This window comes from Staurois parvus, unplaced genomic scaffold (assembly GCF_062004578.1).
Source record: "Staurois parvus isolate SC_StPar_1 unplaced genomic scaffold, SC_StPar_1.0 ptg000063l, whole genome shotgun sequence".
Lineage (NCBI taxonomy): Eukaryota > Metazoa > Chordata > Amphibia > Anura > Ranidae > Staurois > Staurois parvus.
In genome coordinates, this window is record NW_028317859.1 from 2,192,324 (window position 1) to 2,219,649 (window position 27,326).

The 27,326-nt window shown below is 42.2% G+C and overlaps 1 protein-coding gene across 1 annotated transcript in view; it reads left to right on the forward strand.

Moving 5' to 3' along the window:
* The window catches only part of STAT3 (signal transducer and activator of transcription 3), a 162,699-nt gene that overhangs the window by 114,605 nt on the left and 20,768 nt on the right, over positions 1-27,326 (forward strand). The window contains exons 7-12 of the mRNA XM_089668782.1: positions 3,821-3,915; positions 5,525-5,676; positions 13,129-13,287; positions 19,574-19,666; positions 21,941-22,000; positions 23,890-23,919. Of these exons, the coding sequence (XP_089524908.1) occupies positions 3,821-3,915; positions 5,525-5,676; positions 13,129-13,287; positions 19,574-19,666; positions 21,941-22,000; positions 23,890-23,919 (589 nt within the window). The remainder of the gene's footprint in view (positions 1-3,820; positions 3,916-5,524; positions 5,677-13,128; positions 13,288-19,573; positions 19,667-21,940; positions 22,001-23,889; positions 23,920-27,326) is intronic.

Consider the following 27,326-nt stretch of genomic DNA (forward strand, 5'->3'; position numbering starts at 1 on the left):
TGAGGGACTTTTAAACCTAGGCCTGTGTATGGCCTTCAATTGAAGCTGCTTCTGCTCCGCCACTCTGCCATTGGACTCTTGATAGTCTTGTTGCAACGTCGCAGATCAGGCGATGCTGTGGAATTCCGTTCTGCCGCTGCAGCTCAAGGAGGGTGTGCTTTGCGGTGTAGGAATGGCTGAAATGCATGCAAAGTTTACGTGACATTTTAAGGATGTCTTGCAGTGGGATGGTGGATTTTAGGAACCGCTTGACAACCAGATTGAACACGTGAGCCATGCATGGCGCATGGCACAACCTTCCTTGACGCAGAGCAGACACCATGTTCTTTCCGTTGTCGGTCAACATGGTTCCGATTTTCAGTTTGCGCGGAGACAGCCATCTGTCGATTTCTCTGTTCATTACACTGAGAAGTTCCTCCCCTGTGTGACTACGTTCGCCAAGGCATACCAGGTGCAGCACAGCGTGACACCGTTGCGCCCTGCACATGTGATATGCTGGACGGGTAATGGGACTTGGCACGGGGGTGGCGGCTGAGGACACGGCGGAAGAAGAGGTGGTAGAGGCAGACATCTTTGCTGGACCAAGGACGTGCAAACGTGGAGGCAAAAGCGGCGTGACCTGTCCAAGTTGCTGGTGCGGCTGTGCCGGCACCACGTTCACCCAGTGGGCCGTAAATGACATGTACTGTCCCTGACCGTAGTTACAGCTCCACACGTCGGCGCTGCCGTGCACTTTGGCAGAGACCGACATGCTCAAAGACTGGCCCACCATCTCTTCTACAAGTGAATGCAGGGCTGGCACTGCCTTTTTGGCGAAGAAATGCCGGCTTGGCACTCTCCACCGCGGCTCGGCACAAGCCATCATTTCTCGGAAAGGTGCTGAGTCCACCACTTGGAAAGGGAGGGACTGCAGCACCAGCAACTTGGACAGGAGGACGTTCAGCTTCTGCACCGTCGGGTGCGTGCTCGCAAACTGTTGTCTCTTGGAAACGGATTCCAAGAAAGACTGCTGACGGAATCCGTGAAGAGTAGCAGGAGAAGGAGCATCTGAACGAGCGGAAGATGCCAACGAGCGACAACTCCCCTCAGCAGAGGTGTTGGAGCCTTGACTGGCTGATAGAGGGCGATTGACGTCGGTTGACGGAGCAAGTAACGGAGCGGGTGATGGAGCGGGGGCTGGGGCAGGCAGAACCGCCGTATCTTTATCGTGGTTTTCCCAGGCCACCGAATGGCGACGCTGCATATGCTGACGCAACGCTGTAGTCCCAACATGGGCCCCCTGGCCACGCTTGACTTTCTGGCCACATAGTCGACATACGGCTACGTTTACTTCCTCGGGCGGCTTGACGAAAAATTGCCACACCGCCGAGTAGGAAACTTTGCCCCCGCTACTCCTCACTGGCTGACTGCTACTTCCTCAGTGCACACCGGCACCACTACTGGCCGTGGTGGTAGGCTGCAGTGGAGCTGGTGCTCTACTCCGTGGCCGTTTGCCTCCACTGACACTGCTGCGACCCTGCTGCCTCCTGGGCAACCCACCGACTGTTTTGCTCGCTGGCAAGCTGGCACCCTCTTCTCCTGATGATGCGGAAGCAATAGCCTGATGACGACGAGGCTGCCAAGTGCGATCAGCCTCATCATCATCAATTAGGGTCTCCGCGTCACTACTAGCCCCCTCGGCTGCGTGTGGGTCAGGAGACAGACCTGTCTCTAGACCGGCTACCGAGCCACTCTCCTCGCCAGTACTTCTTCGCCTGGCTGCTGAAGAGGCGGATGTCTCCCCCCGTTCCTGACCGCCCTCTGTTAGCTCTTCCTCACTGTACAGTGGGGCTGAGCCCACAGCATGCGATACTTCGCTTGGTGAGGGAACACCAAAGGACAGGGGCAGGTAGAGGACACGTGATTTCAGTGGGCTTGCTCCCGGGCCATGCCAACTAACGGTTGTGTCTGACGTACCCACCGACCGTTGGCTGTAGGTGTCAGAGGTGACCTGGGAAGAGGAAGACGACCGAGTCAACCAATCGATGACGGCAGGGTTGTCGGTGGAGACACGACCGCTAGATGACACCGGGAGCACTGGCCTCTGGCTGCGACTAGTGCTGCCTCGACCCCTTCCTCTGCTGCCACGTCTGCTCGCTCCTGAAACATTGCCTGCTCTGCCACTCCTCTGCGTGTTGTCTGACATACTCTTTAATTCAATAGTGGTTGTGAAGCAGAAAGTAACGATTCTGTGTCCCCGAGTAACGATTCTGTGTCTGTCCCCGAGTAACGATTCTGTGTCTGTCCCCGAGTAACGATTCTGTGTCTGTCCCCGAGTAACGATTCTGTGTCTGTCCCCGAGTAACGATTCTGTGTCCCCGAGTAACGATTCTGTGTCTGTCCCTGAGTAACGATTCTGTGGCCCTAAAGTCTCTCTGGCCCTAACTCTGTCCCTAATACAGACAGGTCTGTCTCTCTTGAATGACCGGAGGCTAATGGAGAATTCTAAGATGGCCGCAATTTATAGCTCCACCATTACACAGTGCTTGCTGGCTGGCTGCTGATTGGCTAATGCGATCACATGTCATGAATGAATGCATTATGGGTCAGCGCGCCTTGTCTGCGCGCCTTCCCAGAGATCCCCGCTCCGTCGCCACACATGTCGCCGCCATTTTTGGAAAAATTCGATTCGTGCATCCGAAGTTTGCTAATTTTCGGATTCGGCGCGAATCGAATTTTTCCTGATCTTCAAAACGAATTCCACTTCTCCATGTTCGATTCACTCATCTCTAGTCGCGAAGGTCTTGAGAGACCTCTTTGCTTTTACCCATCATGGGCTTTTTCTTGTGTAACACCTTGGTAATGAGACACCTTTTTATAGGCTGTCAGTTGAGACTTAACCAACTGATGTTAATTTGCACTGACAAGGGGCAGGATTGCTATAATTACTGATAGATTTCAGCTGGTGTCTTGGTTTTCCATGCCTTTTTTGCACCTCCCTTTCTGTGTTCAATACTTTTTTGCTTGTGTCATTCCATTTTATTACACATAACTTAATTTCTGAACTTATTTGTTTTGGTTTCTTTGTATGTATGGATTGCATGGGTTATTGCCAAGCTGTGGTGAAAATTTCATTAGCACTTTTAGTAATATAGTTACCCAGAAAAATGACATGTTCAATACTTATTTTACCCGCTGTATCTGGGGTCTATTAGACCTTTAATATCTCTGCTCTGCCCTCCAAAGCATTTGATCAACGCGAGACTTGCATGTCTTGTAAACAAACTGAAACCACAATTGACTGTCTTCAGCAATGTGTCACTTGTAATCTCTTTTCGCTGCCCTGATCATACTCTTACATTCTTACTGCATTCTTTGTAGTTTTGTAATGCTGATGGTGACCCATGGGCCTTACGTTTTTTTTTTTTTTAAAGGCTTTTCTCCTTGACATACCTTTTTACCTTTATTATTTAACTACCTAGATTTAATTTTTTTTTTTCCTTTTTTTTTTGTAACCAATGGAGTGCACTGAGGGTGGCCATTGTTACATTTGTTACAGGTTCTATTTAGGATTGCAGAGCAGACATTCCTTTACAAAGGAAATATACATATAGAAAAAAAGCTTCCTTCCTGTAATAAATCCTTGCTATTGTGTGATTTCCTAGTGCAAATCTTTCATGTTGTGTTTTGACTTGCAGTCCTTGTAGGCTATAACTGAAAATCTACATTAGACCATTTTCAATGCTACAGTAATTTAATAACTATATTTTGCTGTCATGTGTTCACATGGGGGAACCTGTTCAGAAACGCCAAATATTTTTTTCTTTCTTATGTATTGCAGATCTTTCAGATCTGAACGGTAACAACCAAGCGGTGACTCGGCAGAAGATGCAGCAGTTGGAACAGATGTTGACTGCTTTAGACCAGCTACGAAGGGTGAATATTTATATTTTCCATGATCACATTTAAATCAGCAAATGGAAACGTTAGTTTAGAATCCTACCTACTTTTTATTGGATGTTGCATATGCATCCTGTTGAACAGTCTAAAGTTTAAATAATCCATCTTAAAGTGAAAGTATATTTAAAGCGGAGCTCCACCCAAAAGAGGAAGTTCCGCTTTAAAGACTGCTCCCCCACTCCCCATTAAGGATTGGCAGCTTTGGGGGGAGGGTACCCGAATTTGACAAGTTTCCGGTCCGATCGCCTAGGCGACCGGAAGTGGAGGGTGTCCTCCCTACCTCCCTGTAGTCTTTTGGGACATGTGGCAGGTCCCAGAAGACTACAGGACCATTCACGAAGTGCAGCGCTACTCACGCATGCGCAGTGGGTACCCAGCTGTGAAGCCACAAGCTGGCACAGCCGGGTGCCCACACCGAAGATGCCGGCACCTGGAACATAGGACGGCCGGTGAAACAGGCTGCGGGGGACACACCGAGGGACAGGTAAGTGGCTGTTTTTTAAAAGTCAGCAGCTACAGTTTTTTTTTATTGCTGCTGACATTTATTTTTTGACAGGGTGAGTGGAACTCCGCTTTAATAAACAGCCTTGCCTGTTTTCACCCATCTGTCAGATGTGCAATACTTATCCGACACAGGATATGTGCACATTCAGGCTCTGGTCTCAGCTGCTGTACTGCAGTGTAGGGTGAAAAGTGTGCACAGGATGCATTACTGTTTAGCTGAAGGCAACTAATCAGTAGCTCTGCTTACGTACAAATCACTCCCTAAATCAAGGCAGAGGGCAGGAAATAACAGTGTCACCAGAGCCCGATTGAAACCAGAGAAACTGACCCAGGGCTAATTAAAGTGGTTGTAAAGGCAGAAGGTTGTGGTTTTTTTTTTTTTTTTTTAACCTTACTGCATTCTGTGCATGAAGGAAAAAAAACCTTCTGCATGCAGCTACCCCCACAGCTCTCCTAAATATGTACCTGAGCCTGATCTCGATCCAGTAAGGTGCACGAGAGTCAAGGATACCTTAGCTTTCTCGCTCCTTGTTGGCTCATACACAGTAGCAGGAGCAATTGTCTCCCATTGTTGTCAATCAGAGTCAGTGACAAGTGAGTGGGGAGGGGCAAGCCCTGCTCTGAGTGTCTTATGGACACAAAAACCAGGGTTCAAGAGTGGGCACACATGAGTGCCCTCAGAGCAAGCAGCTTGCTATGGAAGGCATTTGGCTTGGGGTTGGAGCCAGAAGTGCTGGCGTGTGACCAGAGAAGAGGAGCATTGGGGCCACTCTGTGCAAAACCAATGCACAGAGCCAGTAAGTATGACCATGTTTTTTATTTTAATAAAATAAAAAATTAATCTTTACAATCACTTTAAGGCATATTAGATTAGACTGAAAAGAGAAACACAAAAATTGTATTTCAGTATTGGATTTAGGCCTGCTTCAAAAGGCACCAGGTTTGTTCCTCATGATGCTACCCACAGAGCAGTGTGAATTACTGGCTAGCAAAACTTTTACACAGCAAGTTTTCAATTTGTAGGATCAAAACTATCTCACTTGAAGAAATTCAGGGTGTTGAAATAGTCTTTGTCTTGCAGACAATAATTAGTGACTTGGCTGGACTCCTGTCTGCTATGGAATACGTCCAGAAGACTTTAACAGATGAAGAGCTCGCAGACTGGAAGAGAAGACAGCAGATTGCTTGCATTGGAGGGCCACCAAATATTTGTCTTGACCGTCTTGAGAACTGGTGAGAACCACAATTAGCCAAATTGCATGGGTGATTTGTAATGAGGATTATACCATACCTGGACATGCCATACCATTACACCTGGCCGATGCCCTGGGAACTGGAAATCACTGAATTGACACTACTCCAGTGATCTTTGTTTGCTTCCAAGAGCTGCCCTGCCACATTCTAAACACAGGAGGTCAGCTGCTCAGCACTTCACCACCCCACCTCTCCACCTTTCCAATCAGGGAACGCTTTGCATTCACTCAGTTGATGCAAACCATTCTCTGAATGGCACCTTTTGTGGAATGGTGGACCTCCTGTGAATGCAGCAGGGAAGTCATTCAGCACAGGACTCAGTCCCAGATGGTTCAACAAATGCAGGGTAAATGTAAGGAATGCAATATTTGTTCATTTTCTGTATGGTAAAAAATAAACAGAGGTTATTAAATACTACCAAAAGCGCTCTGTCTCAAAAACTTTTATAAAATAATTTAAGTAAAGTGTTGCATGACAGAGTAAACTTCAAACTATCATAGCAGTGAAATTGGCCTGGTAAAGAAGGGCTATATACAGGCTTGTATTCAAGTGGCTAAGAGAACGTTCGTTTCTCTACAAATGGCACTATATCAACTTACAACTGTGTGAATTCAAATGTAAAGTATGGAACCCTTACTGTAGTTTCAATAGTAATAGTAGAATACGTTATTGCCCCTGTCTTGTCAATTACACGGAGTTCGTGAGCGGTGGAATCACTCTTGTGACAAAAAAAAAAAAACAAGTTTCTAATAAAAGCATTTTGAGAACTGGGCAGGCTGTATTGTGATAAACACATTGCATTGTGCACTGTGGATGAAGTTAGTTCTTAACCACTTCCTGTCCCGCTACAATACATTTGCAGAGGCGGGGAGGCATGGGCAGGCACATTCACATGTATATACTGTATACGTGAGTTCCGCCTTCCGGGTCTGTGGTCACGCATGCATGCCCCCTGCCAACCCATGCTGTGATTGGACACAGCACGAGTTTGACAGCTGATTTCAGCCAATGATTTTGGCGGAACACAACAAAACACAACTCTATGAACAGGGAACAGCAATCTGTTGTGTTTTTTTTTTCTCCCTGCAAAAGCAGCACATTTTACACACATTGCACATTGTCAGGCACCCCTTGATTACCCCTAGATGTTAACCGCTTCCCAGCCAGTGTCATTAGTATAGTGACAGTGTAAGTATTATCACTGATTACTGTATTAGTGTCACTATTGATGTCAGTGTCAGTCAGTGTACCTCCCAGCCAACATCAGCTAGCACCAGATTGCTTGCCACACGATCACATTCCCACTAAAAATTGCTGATCACCGCCATTACCAGTATAGCATGATAGCTGTGTAAATTCCAGTATCTATACCATAGTTTGTAAACGCTATAACGTTCCTACCCCCCCAAACCAATTAATATACACTTATTGTATTTATTTTTTTACCAAAGACATCTGATTAGAAAATTTTGTTTTGTTTTTTTATCCAAAATTTTTCATCTTTTTTCATTTATACTGTAAAAAACCAAGGAGTGATCAAATATCGGCAAAAGAAAGCTCAGTTTGTGTGGGGGAAAAAAGATATAAATTTAATTTGCGTACAGGCTTGCATGACTGTTCAACTGCTGAATAGCAAAAAATGGTCTGTAAATGAAGGGGGTAAAACTTTATGAAGGTTTGTGTGTGTATTTACAGACAATTCACCGCAACCCTCCACACCTAACCCACTCTCCTGATCTAATTTCTAAACAGACCTTAACAGACCTAGGATGCATATAATTTTTCACTGAAGCAGAACAGTCAGGAATAGGCATTTCTTACATGTATTTTACTCCTGTAGCCTGTGCTCTGAATCCATGGCTATGCCCCACCATGGACAAGCAGCAGTGAGAACTACATCTATCTGCATCCAAAATCTGTCAGTTATTCACGAGTTAGATCAGGAAAAGCAAGAGTAAACGTAAAATGAATGTCACATTAAGACATTAACACAAAGTATGGCAAATACTGCAAAATAACAAAATATATGCTCATTACTATAGTACTTTGCTTTAAAGTGTTACTAAACACAACAGTAAAATCAGTCTGTATATACAGTAAAGCATGCTTGTTATACACACTGTGGAACCTAAGGGGTTAATCCTCTGCATTGTGTAAAAAGGCTTTTTGATCTTGACTTCCCTGATCCTCCCCTTCTTCCAGTGTCCCCTTTATCTCCTGATAAGACATATCATGTGGAGAACTCTGCATATGCTCAGTTTGGTGTGCATTACTAGAGAGGTCTTTTTGTTGGGAGAGTGCATGTTATCAGCACGGGGCCAATCAGCACTGTCCAGACACAGGTCGGGTTTTGCATCCTCCTAAAGAAGAAAGAAAACTCCTCCTACAAGCTTTAACATGTGTTCTGCTGAACACTGATAGAAGTCCCAAAACTGCTGTAACTTGCTCAAATATAAACTGCAGTTTATATTTACTAAAATAATTGCATTTCCATGTTCTGTGTACTGTGGAAGACCAGATATAGTGAATGCAGGGTCCACGGTTTAGTAACACTTTAAGGCCAGACCATAATTTACAACCACAGTTTGGTTTGGGCATCCCATTCATTGCAGGAGTCAGTGTTATTTTCTGTGCAGAGGCACTAACTGGAGTTCATTGATGTCCTAGTGACTGTTTGTTTGATTTCTCTGTGCTTCCTGTACTGACCAGTACCACAGTAATACCCAAGTGTGACTATTGATACTTTTCTTCTTACAAAGCAGTGTAGCTATTTATTTGTTACAGGGCATAACTACTGTTATTAGACCATTCTTAACCAATGTAAATAGTGCACACATTGTATTTCAGTTTTAGTATTATTGCTATACATATTGTTTTCACACATTCTGTATTCACTGCTGTTACTCTATTATTAAGACTACATCATCTTGACACATTGGGGTTGATTTACTAAAACTGCAGAGTGGCTACCATGCACAGCTGCACCAGATTCTGCAATCGGCTTCGAACTTCAGCTTGTTCAATTAATCTTTGACAATAAAACCTGGAAGCTGATTGGTTTCTATGCACAGCTGCACCAGATTTTTCACTCTCCAGTTTTAGCAAATCAGCCCCACTGTGTACTGCATATGACTGCATGAGCTTCCAGAGAGTAGTGATAAATGGCTTTTTCCTGATCTAAAGTTGTAAGTAAGACCAATTGTGTTTAACTTGTTCATAAACGATATGGTGGTGGGAATAAGTACTTCAATCTCAGTGTTTGCTGGTGATACAAAGCTAGAAAGGGCAATAATTTTGAATAGGCTATAGTAAATTTGCAGGAAGACCAGGATTGGGCAGCTGTATTGCTTATGAGGTTTATTTCTGAAAAATCTAAAATAATGCACTTGAGAGCTAGAAATGTGAATGCAAGATTCTTGCCAGAGGGAGCACCTCTGGAGGAATCGAGGATTGAAAAGCATCTGGGGGTCCTGGTAGACCACAAACTCGGCAATAGTATTACATAGTTGGTAAAGTTGAATGACACCAGTCAGTCTAATTCAGTCTGAGTGTGTGTGCATGTATGTGTTTGCCACTACCATTTTTCATATCTCTGTACATTGCGTTCACTGAACAACACATCTAAAAGTTTTGTTTTTTTTTCTTTTTTTTTTATTTTACATTCCTTGTTGACACCACCAACTATAGAAAGAAGGTCCACATTCTTTTCACTCTAACACTAAAGAACCCCTTACACAGTTTAATATTTAACTGCTTTTTTCCAACTTCATTGTCAGGCCGCATGTCTTCTTTAGAGACCTTAGGTTAAATAGTTTCCTCCCAATGCAACAGGCACCATTTTAAAGATTTGTTTATTGGGATCATAATCCCCTCTTAATGGGTTAAGTTTGTAGTCACTCTTCATAACGGAGGTCTTCCAGCCCCATTATTAGCTTTGTTGCCCTTCTCTGGAGTCTCTCCAGTTCAAGCACATCCTTCCTCTGTACTGGTGACCAAAACTGTACTCCATATTCAAGATGTAGCCAAACCAAACTTTTACAAATTGGTAGAATTATACATTTATCTCTTGAGTAGTTACCCTTTTTAACGCACACTATAAATCTGCTAGCCTTGCTTGCTACAGCTTGGCATTGCATTCTTTTGCTGCATTTGTGATCTACTAGAACCCCCAGTTTCTTTTCCATCCTTCCCAAAGAATTTCTCCCCCTACTGAGTAGCTATGCATATTTTTAGCTCCCAAGTGCATTACGTCTTACCCTTTTCAGTTTACAGATCTTTCACTGGTGACCTAAATTGGGAAAAACTGTTTAACTTTAGATCACTGAGGTCCCTTCCACATGGGGCAAACTCCACCAGGAGACAGCTTGCTCAGCAGGGGATCTGTCCACTGGTTGCGAATAGAGAATTCAAAAGAAAAAGCGGATACAAAAAAGGACAATGCGATACTGAATTAATCTTGAAAAATATGTTTATTAGTGAAATTGCACATGAAAAATACTCAAGTGCTGCAATCCACCATCACCTCAATAAGGAGACATCATGGCAGGCTTGAAAATGATGCTGTGCTGCTGGATCAACGACATACTAGTCTTTTGCATCAGCAGCAGAAGCACAACAGGGTGCACCACCGTGGTGGGAAATGGACATTCAAACATGCAATCTGGCTATATACCAATTATCACAATGCACATATGTAACATCAAGGATGTGGACATATGAGCCCTTAAAGGTAACTAGTGAAGCTGAGCTGGAATAACCATGTAACTAAATATTAATCAAATATGAAGACAGAAGGGAATGAGGCATATTGATATTCCTGTAGATAAATGCCATGTATCAACTATAGGAGCACTGTCCTGATGGTAGCTGAGGTAGATTGGTAATCATCTCAGTACAGTTGGCATGATAAACAGGTCCTAAAGGACATGGATCAACACAGTTGTGGAGGGTAATGACTGTAAACTTGCAATGAGTGTAGAAGAGGTGGTGAGCAAAAAGTAGAAGTCCATTAGGCTAATGCCTTGTAAGACTGTAAAAGCAGAGCCCTGCTTGTATATACTCCATAATAATTAGGTGATCTGCCAGAAATCAATAGTAGTGTCACTCCCTGATGATGAGATGACAGTGAAAATATTAAAGTATTCCTTACTGCATGAACAGGGTGCGATACACTAGCGTAATGCACTGTCCCAGTCCTGTAGTGAGGGAGTAACAAGAGAAAAGTCAATAAGGCTACAGCCAAACGGACATGAATTTTACATCCTGTCAATGATGTGACCTATGGTGTGAGAAGGATGTCACTCACCACCCTTATGGTCAGGTACTGCCAGTATATTCGATATCCGACTTCCATGTCTGAAGTCCCTGAGGCAGCTGCCAACTTTGGGAACTAAGGTAGTCAGCTCCGCTGTCAATCAGTGCTGTAGGTGATCAGTAGGCACCAAATGTGAGCGCAATGCTCCGTGTCTGCTTTTTCTTGTGAATTCTCCATTCACAATTTACTTTTTTGTAGGCTTTTTTGGTTATTGGGCAAAACTATTGTATTATTCATGCGATACTAACTATTGTTGGAGCCTCTGACCTTTATTGTTGTCTGATCTGTCCGCTGGTCCCCACTAAGCAGGCAGATGGCTGGTCTATGTTTGCTCTGCTTATGCAGAGCGGACACAGGCACAGCCAGCTCTCCTCTATGGATGGTGTAAATATACTGTTTGTTTACACACAACTGCCATCCAATCCACTAGACTGAAGGGGAATGGTTCCTCATCCACCAGTATTTTAGTGGATCGGGTTGGATGTAGGAAGGTGTAAATGGACACGTTGTCCTTTACACCCGCCGCTCAATAGTGGAAAATGGAGGGTCCGATCAGGTCCACCTGAAAACTGACAGGCGCATCAGATCGGTCCATTCGTGTGAAAGGGGCCTTAAGAAAACACAAGGCCATGCAATGAAGCTGTATGAGAAGCAGTTTAATCGTAAATCGTGTAAGGTATCCTTTACTACAATGGAGATGTGGATACTGTATATTGGGATGTGGAAATTGGTAGTGTTGTGTGTACACACACACACACACACACACACACACACACACACACACACTAAACTGGATGGATCTGTGTTTTTATTCAACCTTACCAACGAAGTTTTGGATTATGCATGTTGTGCAAAAGAGAGGATATTTTTTGATGAGGTAAGGTGATCCATGCCTCTCTGTAGCCTATTTATGGAGGAATAGTGTAAGCCAGCGGTCAGCAAACATTTGCACATAGTCAGTTGACATGCATTAGACAACTGTCATGCGACTGAACCAGAATGTGATGTGGACCTCGGGTCGGCCCCAATTCCTATATCTTACAGACCTCAGATCAACCCCAATACATAGATCTTCAGATCTGAGATCAGCCCCAATGCCTGCACCTTCAGACCTCAGATCAGCCCCAATTCCTGCTCCTTACAGACCTCAAGTTTGGGACTTGGAGCTCCTTCACATCAGCTGCTGCATTGCAACATAGCGGCTAGTGTGTAGTGCAGTCTGGCTGGACCAGCACAGTGTTGATGTGCTGCTACAGGCATATCACATATTTTTTTTTTCTTTTTTATAAAGGAACATTATTGAAATTTCATATAGTTTTAACAGCTGTCATGTTGTGACCCATGCTGCGTTGGAAAAAAGTACTGCATGCAGTACATTTTCAGCATACACCACTTGCACACCACCACAACGCAGTTGTGTGAACCGGTCACACCGGAGATGAGGCATTTTGCCTTCCCTTGCAGTGGAGTGCTGCACTGGAATTGCCATCCAACGCAGTCCCACCCTAAGTGCATGCAGCTTCAGACCTAGATCAAACCTAATTCCTGTACCTTACAGGACTTGGAACTGCCCCAATTTCTGTACCTTACAAACCTCAGGCTGGCTTTTATTCCTGAACAGCCTCAAACGCTGCACCTTTTAGAAATGTTTTCCATACCTGCTTCAGTGGTTCAAACGAGGAAAAGAGTGGAGATATGTGCAACAACTTTGTGCATCCTCAGCTGCTAGTAGTTCTATGCTTTCAGTGATGTCAGGGAGGTGGGTGGACCATAGGCAGGCCTGGCTTTGTAATGGACATCCTAGTGAGCTGTTGATTAAAGTCCATACGAGTGCCAGCAAAAACAGGCATCACTTTCTGGGGGTCAGCAGTGCCTTGTGAAAGCTTTAAGTCCTTAAGATAAATAATTTATCTTACTCCTAAAGCTATGACAAATGAAAGTCACTGGCTTTTATCAAAGTTAACACTGGAATGTGATTTATTGTGTATCAGTTTTTAGAAATCCAGTATTTTTATTTTTTGCTTTGAAGGGTACAAAGTTTACATTAGGCATTAAGTGTACATACTCTAAGCATCAACCTGATATGAATTACTGAAATACCATGCTCTTCTCTGCAGGATAACATCTCTGGCCGAATCTCAACTGCAGACCCGTCAGCAGATCAAGAAACTGGAGGAATTGCAACAAAAAGTCTCTTACAAGGGGGACCCCATCATTCAGCATCGACCCATGCTGGAAGAGAGAATTGTGGATTTGTTTAGGAATCTCATGAAGAGGTATGTGGCATTTATTTTTACTGGACACTGGTGTGCAATAAATGGTATTTCATCTCAGCTGCACATTCCAGAAATTGCAATAGCTTAAAAGATTTCTGTAACCAAGCAATGCAGAAGACCTACACTGGACTCCTAATTGCTTGAATCTTCCACACTTTCTGTAACAATTATTTGCTTGGAATATAAAATAAGGTTTTCTTTCTTGTCCATTGAGGGACACCAGAAGTTCTAAAACAAATTATATTGCTGCCCACTGGAGGGTTGGACACTGGCAGACAGAAATACTGTAGGCTAATGAATCCTCATGAATGGGTGCATGCGGCCATATAAGGGCCATACACAGTTTATACATTGCCAGGACCCGCTGCAAACAGCCTCCTATTGAAATGCATTAGAAGAGGCAGCTGTGCTCTGGAGGTTGCCTAAAGCACCTGCATTTCCACTGATGTATTCTCCAAACACAGCATTCCTTCAGAGCATATATCAATGTGCATGCTGCTGCTTTATGCAACCCTTGGTGCACAGCCACTTACAGCTGCCTCTTCTAATGCATATCAGTGAGTAGCTGTAGGCTGCAGGTCTGGGTAATGTCAGTACGCAGCCTCTTTGCGCTGTATGGACCCTATACGGCTGTGTGCACAAGGTCTTAAAGTAACTCTGGGATCTGGTACCGGTAGCATATTTTTGTTGGCAGCGTGTGAGATTGAGGCCACTATCCACTGACAAGTGAGTTCTAGCAAAGGAACTCACCTTGCTGTTTGCTACATTCCTTAGCTCTTGATGCCTTACACATTCAGTGCATTTGAACATTTGGCTGCTATAAGGGCATGCCTGTATTAAGAGTTTCCTTCACTTGAACTAAGGAGCCAAACCGTAAGAAGCTGCCTAATTATGCACACCTTGATACAGGATGTTGATCCCCTTAGGCCACACCCTCCCTGATTACACAAATACACATCACCTGATGCTTAAATCCAATAAACATTCACATTTATACAGGTTGGAATTGGACAATATGCATAGAAATTATGATTTGGTCAAAATACTCGCCTAATAATTGTGCACAAAGTATAGAGCTGAGCAATTTCAACTTTGGGTAGGTTTGCGGTGATTGTAGTCATATTGGTGCACTTTTAACAGAAACAATTGGATACTGTCCTTGATCCTATTTAAGATGCATGTTATTGAGTTTTAAAGCTGCACGTTTTATTACTTACTTTTTGAATACTGTGAACACATTCTGCAGCACAGAGTACTGTATTTAGATTATTCACAGATTACCCTGTTTTCAAAGTCTTACAATCTGTTGCCCATTCTATAAAACAGCGTAGGGCCTATTTGGATGAAAGCCTGTTAGCCATTATTATGTTTGGTCTATCAGGGGAAAGCTGAGCCCCTGTTGAAATTGCTCAGACACAGGTGAAGCATTTACATGCCAATACAGAGTCTTTTGTGGACCTTTTATACTGCATTTATCCAACTTTTACATGCAGAAGTCTGCCCGTGTTCATAAGGCAAACTGTGCTGAGAGAAATGGGTAGACAGTTGCTGACCTTTTGCTTTAAAAAATTCTAGTTACCTGGCTGTCATGCTGAGCCAGGGCTTTACTGATCCAGGATAAGTATAGATATCAGGAGCTCTGACTTGCATCATAAATATTGCAGTTCTGTAATTCAGTATTAAAACCACAGCCATCCAGGCAGGGTGTATTTTCAGGAAGCCGGCAATAGTAGCACCCTCTTTTCTGATAATACTGGTTACCTCTATACGGGTATTCTGTAGAAAAAAAAATTAAGGGAAAATACTAAAGTGTTGTCCTTAAAATGGAGTGTGTAAACCAGGGCTTGACAAATTTGCTTTGAATCTAGGAGCCAGCTAAAAAAGATAGGAGCCAGTTTTTTTTAACCACTTGCCTACTGGTTACTTTCGCCCCCTTCCTGCCCATGCTAATTTTCAACTTTCAGCACTGTCACACTTTAAGTCCTGCTTCACATATGTGCGGTCTGCGAGTTTGCATGGACACGAGAGCCCATTCATTTGCATGGACTCCTGTGCCCCAGGATACGCAGGGAAGAAGTCCCTGCACTACTTTGGAAATCACAGCCCGCATGGAAACCGAGGTTCCTAGTACGGTTGTGATTTCCAGTGCGGACGGCGTGCCATTTGAATTAATGGCACGCACCTGCGGGTCGTGTGTGGTGCAGCTGCAGGTATTTGTGTGGGTCCCGCAGCGGCACAACCTGTAAGGGTAAAGGACAATTGTGCGGTCATGCAAACTGTACCCAAATTAATTTTTTTTTTTTTTTTTTTTTTTTTTTTTTTTTTTTTTTGAGACAGAGCTTTCTTTTAGTTGTATTTAATCACCACTGGGGTTTTTATATGTTACTAAATACACAAAAGACTAAAAATAAAAAAAAATAAAAACTTTCTTCAAATAAGTAATTTTTCTTCACTGATGTGCGGTGATGAGGCTGCGCCGATGGGGCCACAGTTCAGGCTGCGCCGATGGGGCCACAGTTCAGGCTGCGCCGATGGGGCCACAGTTCAGGCTGCGCCGATGGGGCCACAGTTCAGGCTGCGCCGATGGGGCCACAGTTCAGGCTGCGCCGATGGGGCCACAGTTCAGGCTGCGCCGATGGGGCCACAGTTCAGGCTGCGCCGATGGGGCCACAGTTCAGGCTGCGCCGATGGGGCCACAGTTCAGGCTGCGCCGATAGGTAGCCACACTGGCTGTCACGCTGCCGGTGTCTGCTCTTAGGTAAGGCTGAGAGTCTCCCTGGAGCAGCAGGTGTTGCTGAGAGCCGCACACGGGACACTTCCTGCCAGCTCAGCTCCCCCTCTGACCCACCGCTCCTACTCTACAGCCCTGCATCTCCCCTAATCTGCCCTTCACATTCCTGCTGCTCTCCGCCCTCACAGTGCTGCTCCTCCCTACCCCCTGGCCTCACACACCAGTGACACCTGCAGGCTGCCCGGCAATGTTGTGCCTGGCTGTGCTCCCCTATGCTACACCACTGGGGCTGACAACAGGCTTTGTTGAGCCCTGGTGTAAACGTTGTCTAGTGCTAAATTTATCTTGGTAGTTAATGGTCATGTTTATTACTAGCAGACCTGAATAATACTAACAGCATGTCTTGTTTATGGGGTCAGGGATGTGTAACACTATGAAAGTCAGCAGATGGTCTGATGTGTGGAAGTTTATTACTAGCCCAAGAAAGGAAGGTTTTATCTATTATTGCCAAAAGTACCCCCAGTGAAGTAGTGTATATTTTTACCCTTCTGAATTGAGCTGCTCAAAAATGTTTTGTTTTTGTTTTTTTATACAAGGTTTCATGAATATGGTAGTGTCAGTTGGCAGTTGCACCTGTAGATAGTAAACGAAGCACCGATTTATCATTCAGCGTGTTTTATGGGGTCAAAACAAAGATTCATGGAACTGTCAATCGCTCACTCACTGTGACCTTCCTCTACCTTTGAAAATCATATAATGTTTCTCAGCATTTCGGCTAGCCAAAACAGATAGCCAAACTATGAGCTGCCATATACAGTATATGTATACACACCTTGGAGGTAGCCCCACTGGCTTTAAAGGCACAGCAGCATACTAGACTTCCAAGGCAGCTGTAGACCCCCATCATGTGTCCTGCACCAAATACATCTGAGAAGAAAAATTATTCCATTTAAGAAATGAAAATTATGTTTTACTCACAGAGAGATTAATATAAAACCGCTTATTTTTTGTATGTTCAACCTACTGTTGTGTCTGTAAAGCTGATGCCTGAAAGCCGCAGGAATTATTGGTCGGCAAGATTTATGGGGCCATAAATTCCTATTCTAGTGTCCTTCCTCTGTCCCTGTCTCTCATTTCACCATTTCCCATATGCACCCAGCAGCTTCATATTCTTCTTGCTATGTAGTGTACGGAGTGTACTGACTCTGTTCATATGGGAGCTGTAGTATTTCCTGGGGCCAAAAAACCCCAGCCTGTTTTTATATAGCATACAGCTGTGTATATGCATAATGCCACATGCTCATCTCAATTCACATTGTAATATTTCTTGTAAGTTTAGAGTGATTGTAAAGGCTTTTTTTAATAACAGACATGTTATACTTACCTACTTTTGTGCAATGGTTTGGCACAGAACTGAACCTCCTTTTCTGGGGCCTCTGATGGTGCACTTGGCTACTTCTCTTCTCAGAGCATTCCCATAGCAAGCTGCTTGCTATGGAGGCACTCGTGCAGGCTCAGCTCCAAGCCGGGTTATGTGTGTCTATAAACACTCACAGCATGGCTTGGCCCCACCCCCGCTCCCTCATTGGATTTGACTGACAGCACCAGGAGCCAATGGCTCCCACTGCTCTCAACCAAGCTGTTGAGAGCACAGAGAGGAGTGAGAAGAACTGAAGTCGGTCACAGCACTAGGTCAATACTGGAGTTAGGCAGGTGTTAAACTGGCCAAACATGGATAGAAATTCAGCTGGTTCAGCATAAATTGGCCGAGATTCGATCCATGTATGGAGCAGGCTGTTGTACCCAAGTCAATCCATCGATTGACGTGGGTACAACCAGCCTGTTGGATTTTTCTGTATGAAATTACTAACAGTAGCTATAGTTACTAGCAGTAGTCCTTATATTCTGCCAAGATTGTGATGGCCACTCCAGAACCTTTACCTTTTAGTGTTGCAACCACTAGAGGGTCAACTTGGCCTTGTGTTTAGGCCATTGTTGTGCTGGAAAGTCCAAGAGAGGCCAATGCACAGCTTTCGTCCAGAAGAATGCAAATTGTGTACCAGTATTTTCTGATAACATGCTGCATTCATCTTGCCATCAATTTTCACAGGATCACGCATGCCTTTAGAGCTCTCACGCCCCCCAAAACATCAGTGAGCCACCACCATGCTTCACATTGAGGATAGTTTTCTTGTCACTATAGACCTTGTTGACTCCTTTCCAAACATAACGTTTATTATGGTTGTGACCATAAAGCTTTATTTTGGTCTTGTCACTCCAGATAACAGTGTGCCAGAAGCTGTGAGGCATGTCAAGGTGTTGGGCATATTGTAACTGGGCTTTTTTTTTGTGCCACTGGTGCAGTAAGGGCTTCTTTCTTGCAACTTGACCATACAGCTCATTTTTTGTTCAAGTATCGTCGTATTGTGCTTCTTGAAACAACCACACGCAGACGCAGGTCTTTGACAGTTCTTTTCTGCTCCCCATGGCTCAGTATCAAGCCTGCTCAGTGAATCATGTGAGAGCTAACAAACTCATTGACTATTTATATACAGACACTAATTGCAATTTAAAAAGCCACAGATATGTAAAAAAAAAAAGCTTTAATTGCCATTTTAACCTGTGTATCACCATGTGTGTCTGTACCAAGGCCAAACACTCCAGGGTATGTAAACGTTTGATCATGGCCAGTTGGGTGATTTCTGTTATTATAATTTTAAAAGAAGCCAAACCACTAAGTGATAATAAATGGCTTCATATGCTCACTATCCTTAAATAATGACAGCTTTTTGGCATGATCAGTTATATTTCCAATATCAAAAATGCCATGATTTCTGTCAGGGTATGCAAACTATTGAGCACAACTGTACACGAGTCTTGTATATTTTTACTTGAAACGTGTCCTTTGGGTATCTCTTCTAGATTTTCCAGTAGTCCAACATGGAAACAACTCTTACACTACCTGCCTTTGTCCGGCCTTTATTACAGAAAACTCCTGGTCACCACTGCTCTCTGTTGTTGTGCAGGGTGATTGGCCTTGTACTTGCCCCCCTCCTGTAATTTTCTGCAGATAATCTGTGAAGGGTGAGCCTGCTGGGTCCCTCCCAAAGCTCTGACCTCTGCACAGGCTAAGCACAGTCAAAGTATTATGTCACAACTACTTTGCAAGGTAATATCTTGGCTTGTAAAGTTTGGTACACACAATGTTGAATTATAGCCTGTGTTCATTAATATATGCAGTATTCAAAGAAAAGTGTTTTCCATAAGTAGCAGCCTACAGATTTTAGGAAGACATAGCCCAACCTCCTCTATACTCCACACTTCCTGAGACCTGCCAGCATTTTCATATAAATGTTTGTGTGTAGGCTGTAGAATCACAAAAAGCAAAATGCTAAATATGGACAACTATAGTTTATTATTGCAAATGTAAATATGCTCAAATCAAGCTGATAATTAAAATTTTAAAGAAAATGTGTGCTTTGCCGATGCAGGGCAATATTCATTTTAAGTAAGTATAACGGAATATTGTATTTTTTTTTTCTTTCTTTTGAACAGTGCATTTGTGGTGGAGAGACAGCCGTGTATGCCAATGCACCCAGATCGCCCTCTAGTGATCAAGACAGGAGTTCAATTCACTACCAAAGTCAGGTTAGTTATTGGAATAAGGCCCCTTTCACACCGATCTGTTGCACTTCTCCCACAACGGGTGTGCAGCATAGTGTACTTGCAGTTTTCATGCAGATTAGCTGCGCATTGCCATAGACTTGTGTTATGCCTCCACAGTCTTGGTGCGCTTTCAGAAAGCACACCAAAACTCCTTCATGCAGGGCTGACCATAGGACATAATAGACTATGGCAAAGTGCAGCTAATCTGCACAAAAACCATGAGTGCACTGCAGGAGGATCAGTGTAAAAGGGACCTGATCTAAGTACAAAACGACGATAATTATATGAAATTATCTTTCCATTTTTTTTCTTATGCCTCAGGATACAAAAACTCTTTATTAGCTGGTTTGTTTGTTTACACGCCAAATTGTTCATACATTTCAGTTAAGTCTATTCTGTTTCTAGAATTTGGAGTACAGATACAGTGTTAAATGTGGATGGGTTTTTTGGCATCTCACATATCTTTTTATTTTTTTTATTTTTTTTTTTCTGTTGAACAAAAAAAAAAATATCAACGGATTACATTAAATTGAAGCTCAGTCATACTAAGTAAATGATGCTGTCTAAGGGAAACAATGCAATAAACTAGTGTTACTGAACCCACAACAGTAAAATCAGTCTGTATATGCAGTAAATTATGCTTGTTATACTCACTGTAAAACCTAAGGGGTTCATCCTTTTGAATTGTGTAAAAGGATGTTTGATCATGTCTTCTGTGATCCTCCCCTTCTACTGTCCCAAATCCATCACCTGATAGAACAGAGCCATGGGGGCAAGCTGCACATGCTCAGTTTGGAGTGTATTGCTAGAGAGTCCAGACAGAGGGTCAGAGGTCTTGCAGCCTCAGAGGACAATCAGAGAATGAAAACTCCTCTTACAAGCTTTAACCAGTGCTCTGCTGGACACTGATAGAAGTCACAAGACATATACTGCTGATGGGAAAAGGTATTTAGCAGTTTATATTTACTAAAATAATTGCATCTCCATGTTTTGTGTACTGTGGGAGTCCAGATATAGTGAATGCAGGGCTTAGTAACACTTTAAAGATTGGTAAAGGTTTATGTATCCTCATTTTATTGAATAGATCTTAAGTTACTGTTTGTAATCATGTCATTTCTATTGAATAAAAAATGAACAAGGTTTTTTTTTTCTTCCTGCTGATTCTTCCTACTTACTATTAATTTATTTTTATTTACTTTTTTAATTTTTTTTTTTTTTTTTACTTTTTGGCCATCATCAATACAGTACATTGAACCATAATCCTACTATCATGAAATAAGAAATACATGGGAGTTATGATGGACATGCAGGTGCCATCCTAATGAAGAAACCTTTACTGTTTTAGTGGAGGGCATTTTGGTTCCTTTACGTCTGAAATTCTAAAAACTGTAAAGGTCTTCTATAAAGCTGCTGGTGTCATCTGTGTTTGCTATCCGATTCCATATAAACTTATTTTACATACTGAAAGGGAACCTAATGATTTACAGCCTTTAGATCAATGGGCTGTATGAGTGTGAACACTTGCCTAAAAATGCAGCATTATGTGATACCACATGCACATATTAATATCTATGGCACTACCTCCTCAAACAACCAGCTTATGTCAGAACAAATACTTTCAGATAAAGGCTAACCAAGGATATGAGTAGGCCAAAGGGTGTCAATTACAAAACTGCTCCTTTGGTATTAAGTGGAAGGTTTAGGTAGAACTCTTGCTTAAAAGAAAAAAACTTTTCCATACCTAAAATCAAGGAGTCTTCTTGACAGTCATGTGATGCCCTGTGTCATCGTCTTCCAGCAGCAGTGGACAGTCTTCCATACAACAGAGAGTGGGGCTGACATTATGATGTAATTTCTTCTTTCTGCTATATTTTACTATAAATCCAAGTCCGCTTGCACATCTAGTGGGTGTGTTCGTAAAAGCCTGAGCTTACAGGAATGGGTTGAATGACACTTGCTGTCATTCACCCAAAAAAGTGGAACAGCGATCGACTTCAGGATCGTTAAGTCTTTAGGGCACAACAGTAGAGAGAAGGGGAGTATTTTCCAAATTGGAGTTCTGCTTTGACTCTTTAGTGAAGCTTTTCTTTGGTATGGTATAAATGTAGAGCAGTAGTAGCAAAGTAATCCATGCAGCCAAATTAAAAAATGTTTTCTATTAGTTTGCTCAGTCTGGATGAATGAACACTGCTTCCGCTTTATCTGGATATTATCATAACTTTTTAAAGTAACACTTTGCTGTCTTTCTTTTAACAGACTTCTGGTCAAGTTTCCTGAGCTCAATTACCAACTGAAAATCAAAGTCTGCATTGATAAGTAAATCATAATGACTTGGATACTCATATTTTTTTTTTTTTTATAACATGTTTTTCTGTGTTGTCCAATTACTAAACATAAGAGCAATAAACCAAGATACATACATTATTAAATGTGTGCAGTAATGTAGATAATATGTAGAAAGTTTTAAAGCACACCTGTAAACAGAAAACACACTGTTCTGATAACCATCTTATACTGTGTACAGCTTTGTCCAGCATCTCAGTATCTCTCAATAGCAAAATGCTTTTTTCAACTGCCACCACCTTCCGTTATTACTAGCTCTGGTCCACCCTTTCTAACCTTCTGTGCAGCCTTACCAATCAATAGTGAGGTGCATGAAGGCGGGAAGCCAGAGCCAGTGACCACAGAAGCTAACTGCTGTTTGTTGAGGGTAGCATGTAGCTATATATGTCCTATGCACATTGGGCATTTAGCCCTAGTGCATGAGGCTCCAGGGTGTAGCTGCAGGAGGAGGGAACAGGGGAACTGTACAGCCTGCTGATGGTAGCTTATCAAACTGACTGACAGCTGCTGTAACTGGATGGTGCAGCTAGCAGTACTTACATTTAGGCTGTATGTGCCCAGGGACCAATGCTCGGAGCACAAACAGTTTGCATTCTGAGCATTTGTCCCTTGTCGCATGCTGCCCTGAATGCAAGTACTACTAGATGCACATCCAGTTGCAACAGCTGTCAGCTTCTCATTTTGATAGGCTGCCAACAGCAGGGCTGGGTGGTGCACCTTGTGCCCTCTGCTTGCAGCTAGACAATGAGTCTATGCAGTGAGACTAAATGGCCAGTGTGCATGAGGCCTTATGATCTCTGGTGGGGAGGAAGTTAAAATCTGTAGAACAGGATTAGCATGGGTTAAAATGTTCCATTGGTTATCTTTAAAGTGGGACTTTACTCATAACAACTTAATAAAAAATGTTCTCTAGCAAATATCATACATTCCGCATTTAATAACTATGCTACCAAAATGAGTGTGTGCTATAAAATGCCTCCAGCTTTGCTCCTGTTTCTTCTTGCTGCAGGCTGCCATTTTGCTGAAGCTCAGAGCTCCTGAGCAGCACTACATTTTTAGGCTGTCATCAGATCAACCTCTACATTTTCTGCATCGTGCCTAGACTGGAGAGCAAATGAGCATGTGCAGAGCAATGTGAGAAAGTGTATTACTGGATTTTAAACCATAAAGGCACTTATTTTAATGCATTATATAGCTTTACCTGCAAAAGGGGCCAGCCTGAAGTGACCTAGCAGGACTTCATTGTCTGACTAAAGTTCCACTTTAATAAGAAATACTACCGAATATCATTTTGGCAGTTGTGGGATTAAACCAATACACACTCCATGCAGGAAGTGCATCAGTGGGACTGGAATCAAGGGCGTCACCCTGTCCCTACATGGCTGGCAATACCAGTCATTTATGTAGCCAGTGTGTTTTCTTATTTGGCACAACCCAGTTTATGTACACTAAATGAAACTGCAACAGAAATAGGTGGGGTAAGCCAAAATTACATATTGCAAATCTCTTCAGATGTAGTTTGCTACATTTATTGGGTTGTACACAGCATATGTTAAACCGCTTCCATAAAACATCAGCAAAGCTTTAGTAAAGTTTTTCATATATAAACACATAGCCGTACCAGAAATCCTAAGCCCCATTATCGCATTCATTACTTATACTGTGAGTTTAGCTCTACTTCAGGCAATTCTTCCCAGAGTGCCAGTTAGACAATCTACAGCACAAAATGTTACCATGTAGCAAAGTTTCAGAAAGGGTCCAACACAGATGTATTGCTTCTTATTGCTTCTGTCATTGTGCAGTGTGTGAATTTAGATTGGTTTTAAATCCTATTTTAATGACTTTCCCATTGTATTTTATAGAGATTCGGGGGATGTTGCTGCACTCAGAGGGTAAGAAATACAAATGCAGATATTCTCTGTAAAGGCAGATATTGGCTGTTGTGATTGCATGTTTTACCATCCATGAAGCTTATCTGCTTATTTTTCTCTGAAAGTACACAGCAAACAGCTGAAACTGGGTTTCTTTTAAATCTCTGCCTGTGAGAGACCTTATTGAAGGTCCACCCTGTTTCTTCTTACTGTGCTCCGTTTTGGCATTTTGTGTAATACAAGTGTTTGGTTTTTGTTTTTTTTTGTTTTTTTTACTTTGAACAGGCTTCAATTTAATAGAGCATGTCTTTTCCTCAGCCAGTTTCATGCTTCCTACTCAGCAGATTCTGTTTGATGTTATGTTTGTATTTTAAACTACCTTTCATTATCTTGCTGATCATTAGCACCCATTCACATTCATAGAATTGTATAAAAATGTCCTGGATTGAAGTGATTAAAACAAAGGCAGCCATGAACCTGGAATCCTTTTTGCAGCCAGCTCTTAGTTGTTCAGTAGAACTGATCTGGACAGCTCTACAGCCACCTAGTCAATTTACTGTAGTGACACATGGGGGCAGCTGCCTCTGAGCATCAGTGGATTGTTGCTGGAAGAGCTAAATGCTGTACGCAAACAATGTGTGCGAACAGCAATGGCAAGCAGGGGCAACTGTCAGATCTCTGCACAAACCAATGACTGGTGATGTGCAGTAATTGCATGTGATAACTTTTTAAGGAGATGTGTAGGTTCTGCACATTATATCTGTTAGGTTTTGTAGTCTACCCTAACACATACATATACATATATACACATATATATATATATATATATATATATATATATATATATATATATATATATATATATAATTATTATTTTTTTTTTGGGGGGGGGGGGACAGATTGGTTTCCTATAACTTTTCCCACAATAGCATTTACTGTATGTAATTTGGGCATCCCAATATATTTACCCCAAAATATAATTGACCAAACAAAAGCATTTGACAAGGTAGACTGTGGCTTTATGATGGCTACACTGGAGGCACTGGGAATTGGCTCAAAAATGATTCAGTGGATAAAAGTATTATATAAACATCCTACAGCAGCTGTGAAGGTTAATGGTACTTCATCTCAGACATTACTCAACAGAACAAGGCAGGGATGCCCTTTGTCACCCCTGCTGTTTGTACTGTCATTGGAACCCTTATTGCCAACTATCCGAAACAGCACAGATATAAGAGGATTAGGGATTGGAGAGGAGGAACGTTAGGTAGTAGCATGCACCAATGATATTTTCTTCTATGTATCTAGCCCCAGATTAACATTACCAAATATAATTAAATCACTAAAATACTATGGAGAATTATCAAATCTAAAAGTCAACACCCCAAAGTCTGTGATTTAGAACGTTTGTGTAACACAGAAAGATGAGCTGGCACTACAAGGGGAATTCACATGGCAGAAAACAGAATTAAATTATCTAGGAATAAAACTAACACCATCCCTGGAAAATATATATCAAGGGAATTATATCCCATTTTTAAATGAGATTATAAACAAACTAAAAAAATTGCAGTTAGACCACTGACCTGGGCAGGGCATATAAATATTGTTAGGATGGGGATATTGCCTAAAGTGCTGTATAAATTTCAAATGCTTCCGATTTAATTGCCACAAACATATTTTAGGACACTTAAAACTACGGTACTGTACTTGGGTACATTTGGCAGTGTAAGAAACCAAGAATATAATACGTGGTATTGAGTAAAGAGATAATATATGGGGGTGTAGCTGCACCTGATTTTAAGATATAGGGCTGTGCTGTTAACGTGAATTAAGCGTCCAATCTGCTATCCATGTCAAGAGATGGCTGATGATTGAAAACACATTAAGCAAAGCACCACTCGGTAAAGTAATATGGGTTCCACAACAATATCACACGTTTTCTAAGGCTACAAGTGTTTTAATGTTTTAATGTATTTAACATTTTGGATTTGATTTATAAAACTGCTAAGTGGGAATATAATTCAATGTTAACACCACTCACAGGAACAAATTATTTTCCACCAGGAAATGTAACGTCATTTAAGGATTGGGCAAAAGATAAAAATGCACAATTAAAAGATATTATAACATCAGGAGAAATATGCACACATCAAGAATTAAGACCCAAACGGGGATCATATTTGCTAGATGAATGGCAGTATTTTCAGTTGAGACACTTTAAGTTTAATATCAAAGGGAAATTTAATTCCATCTGAGTGTTTAGTACAAGGGACACACCAAGGCATTGTATCTCACAGATCTCTAAGATTTTAATTACAATGGCTGAGCCAAAAATTCTGCCATATGTGGAAAAATGGGAAAAAGAACTTGATGCACCATTGAATGAACAACAGACAAAATACTGAGATTGGTATGTAGTACATCAATAGATAGAAGGGCGAGAGAGATGAACTTTGAATGTTCGGCAAGATGGTACATAACACCTGTTAAAGCACATAGATATCAACCTGAAAATTTGCCACTCTGCTGGCGGGAACATAAGATAAGAGTTACAATGGCACACATATGGTGGGAGTGTCCAAAAATATAAGAATTTTGCCAGAAGGTGGCACAATTGATACTGGAAATAACGGACCCAATGGTCTTATTTCATAATACCAGATTTACAATAAAGCAATACAAGTATACGCTGATTCCCTATCTAAATGTAGCAAAATGGCTCATCCCATAATTTTGGCAGGTGCAGGAGAGCCCTACAGTAAAAGATTGGATTAAGAGACTAGAATATGTGTACAACATGGAAGAACTGTATCACTGTGGAAAAGATAAAATGGGAAAATTTGTAGAAATATGGAGAGAATGGTTTAAATTTAAGAACTCAAGGGAGTATACTGAAATGGTGGGAATATAAAGAAGGGAAGGAGTGGACCGAGATGAGAAAGGAGTGAGAAGGAGACAGTTAAAAGAATGTGGCTGAAAAGGGAGAAAACAGGTTAGGTATATATATGTTTAGAGGGAAAGAGGGATAAACATGGGGAAGAGAAGGGATGGAATATTGAAATGATGTATGAAAATGCAAATTATTTGTATTTATATTTTATATTTGGAAAGTTAATAAAAATATTTAAAAAAAAGACATTAATGCAACTTTTATGTAGTGGAATGGAATGGTAAACCTCAAAGTGAATGAATGTGTTTTACTAGGGCAGCACAGTTGCTAAATGGGTAGCAGATCCGTCTGGCAGTACTAGGGTTATTGGTTCGAATCCCAACCACGGCACCACCTGCCTGGAGTTTGCATGTTCTCCCTGTGCCTGTGTGGGTTTCCTCTGGATACTTCAGCTGCCTTCCACACTCCAAAGACATGCTGGTAGGTTGTTTGGATCCTGTCTAATTTCGCCCTAGTATGAGTATGAATGAATGTA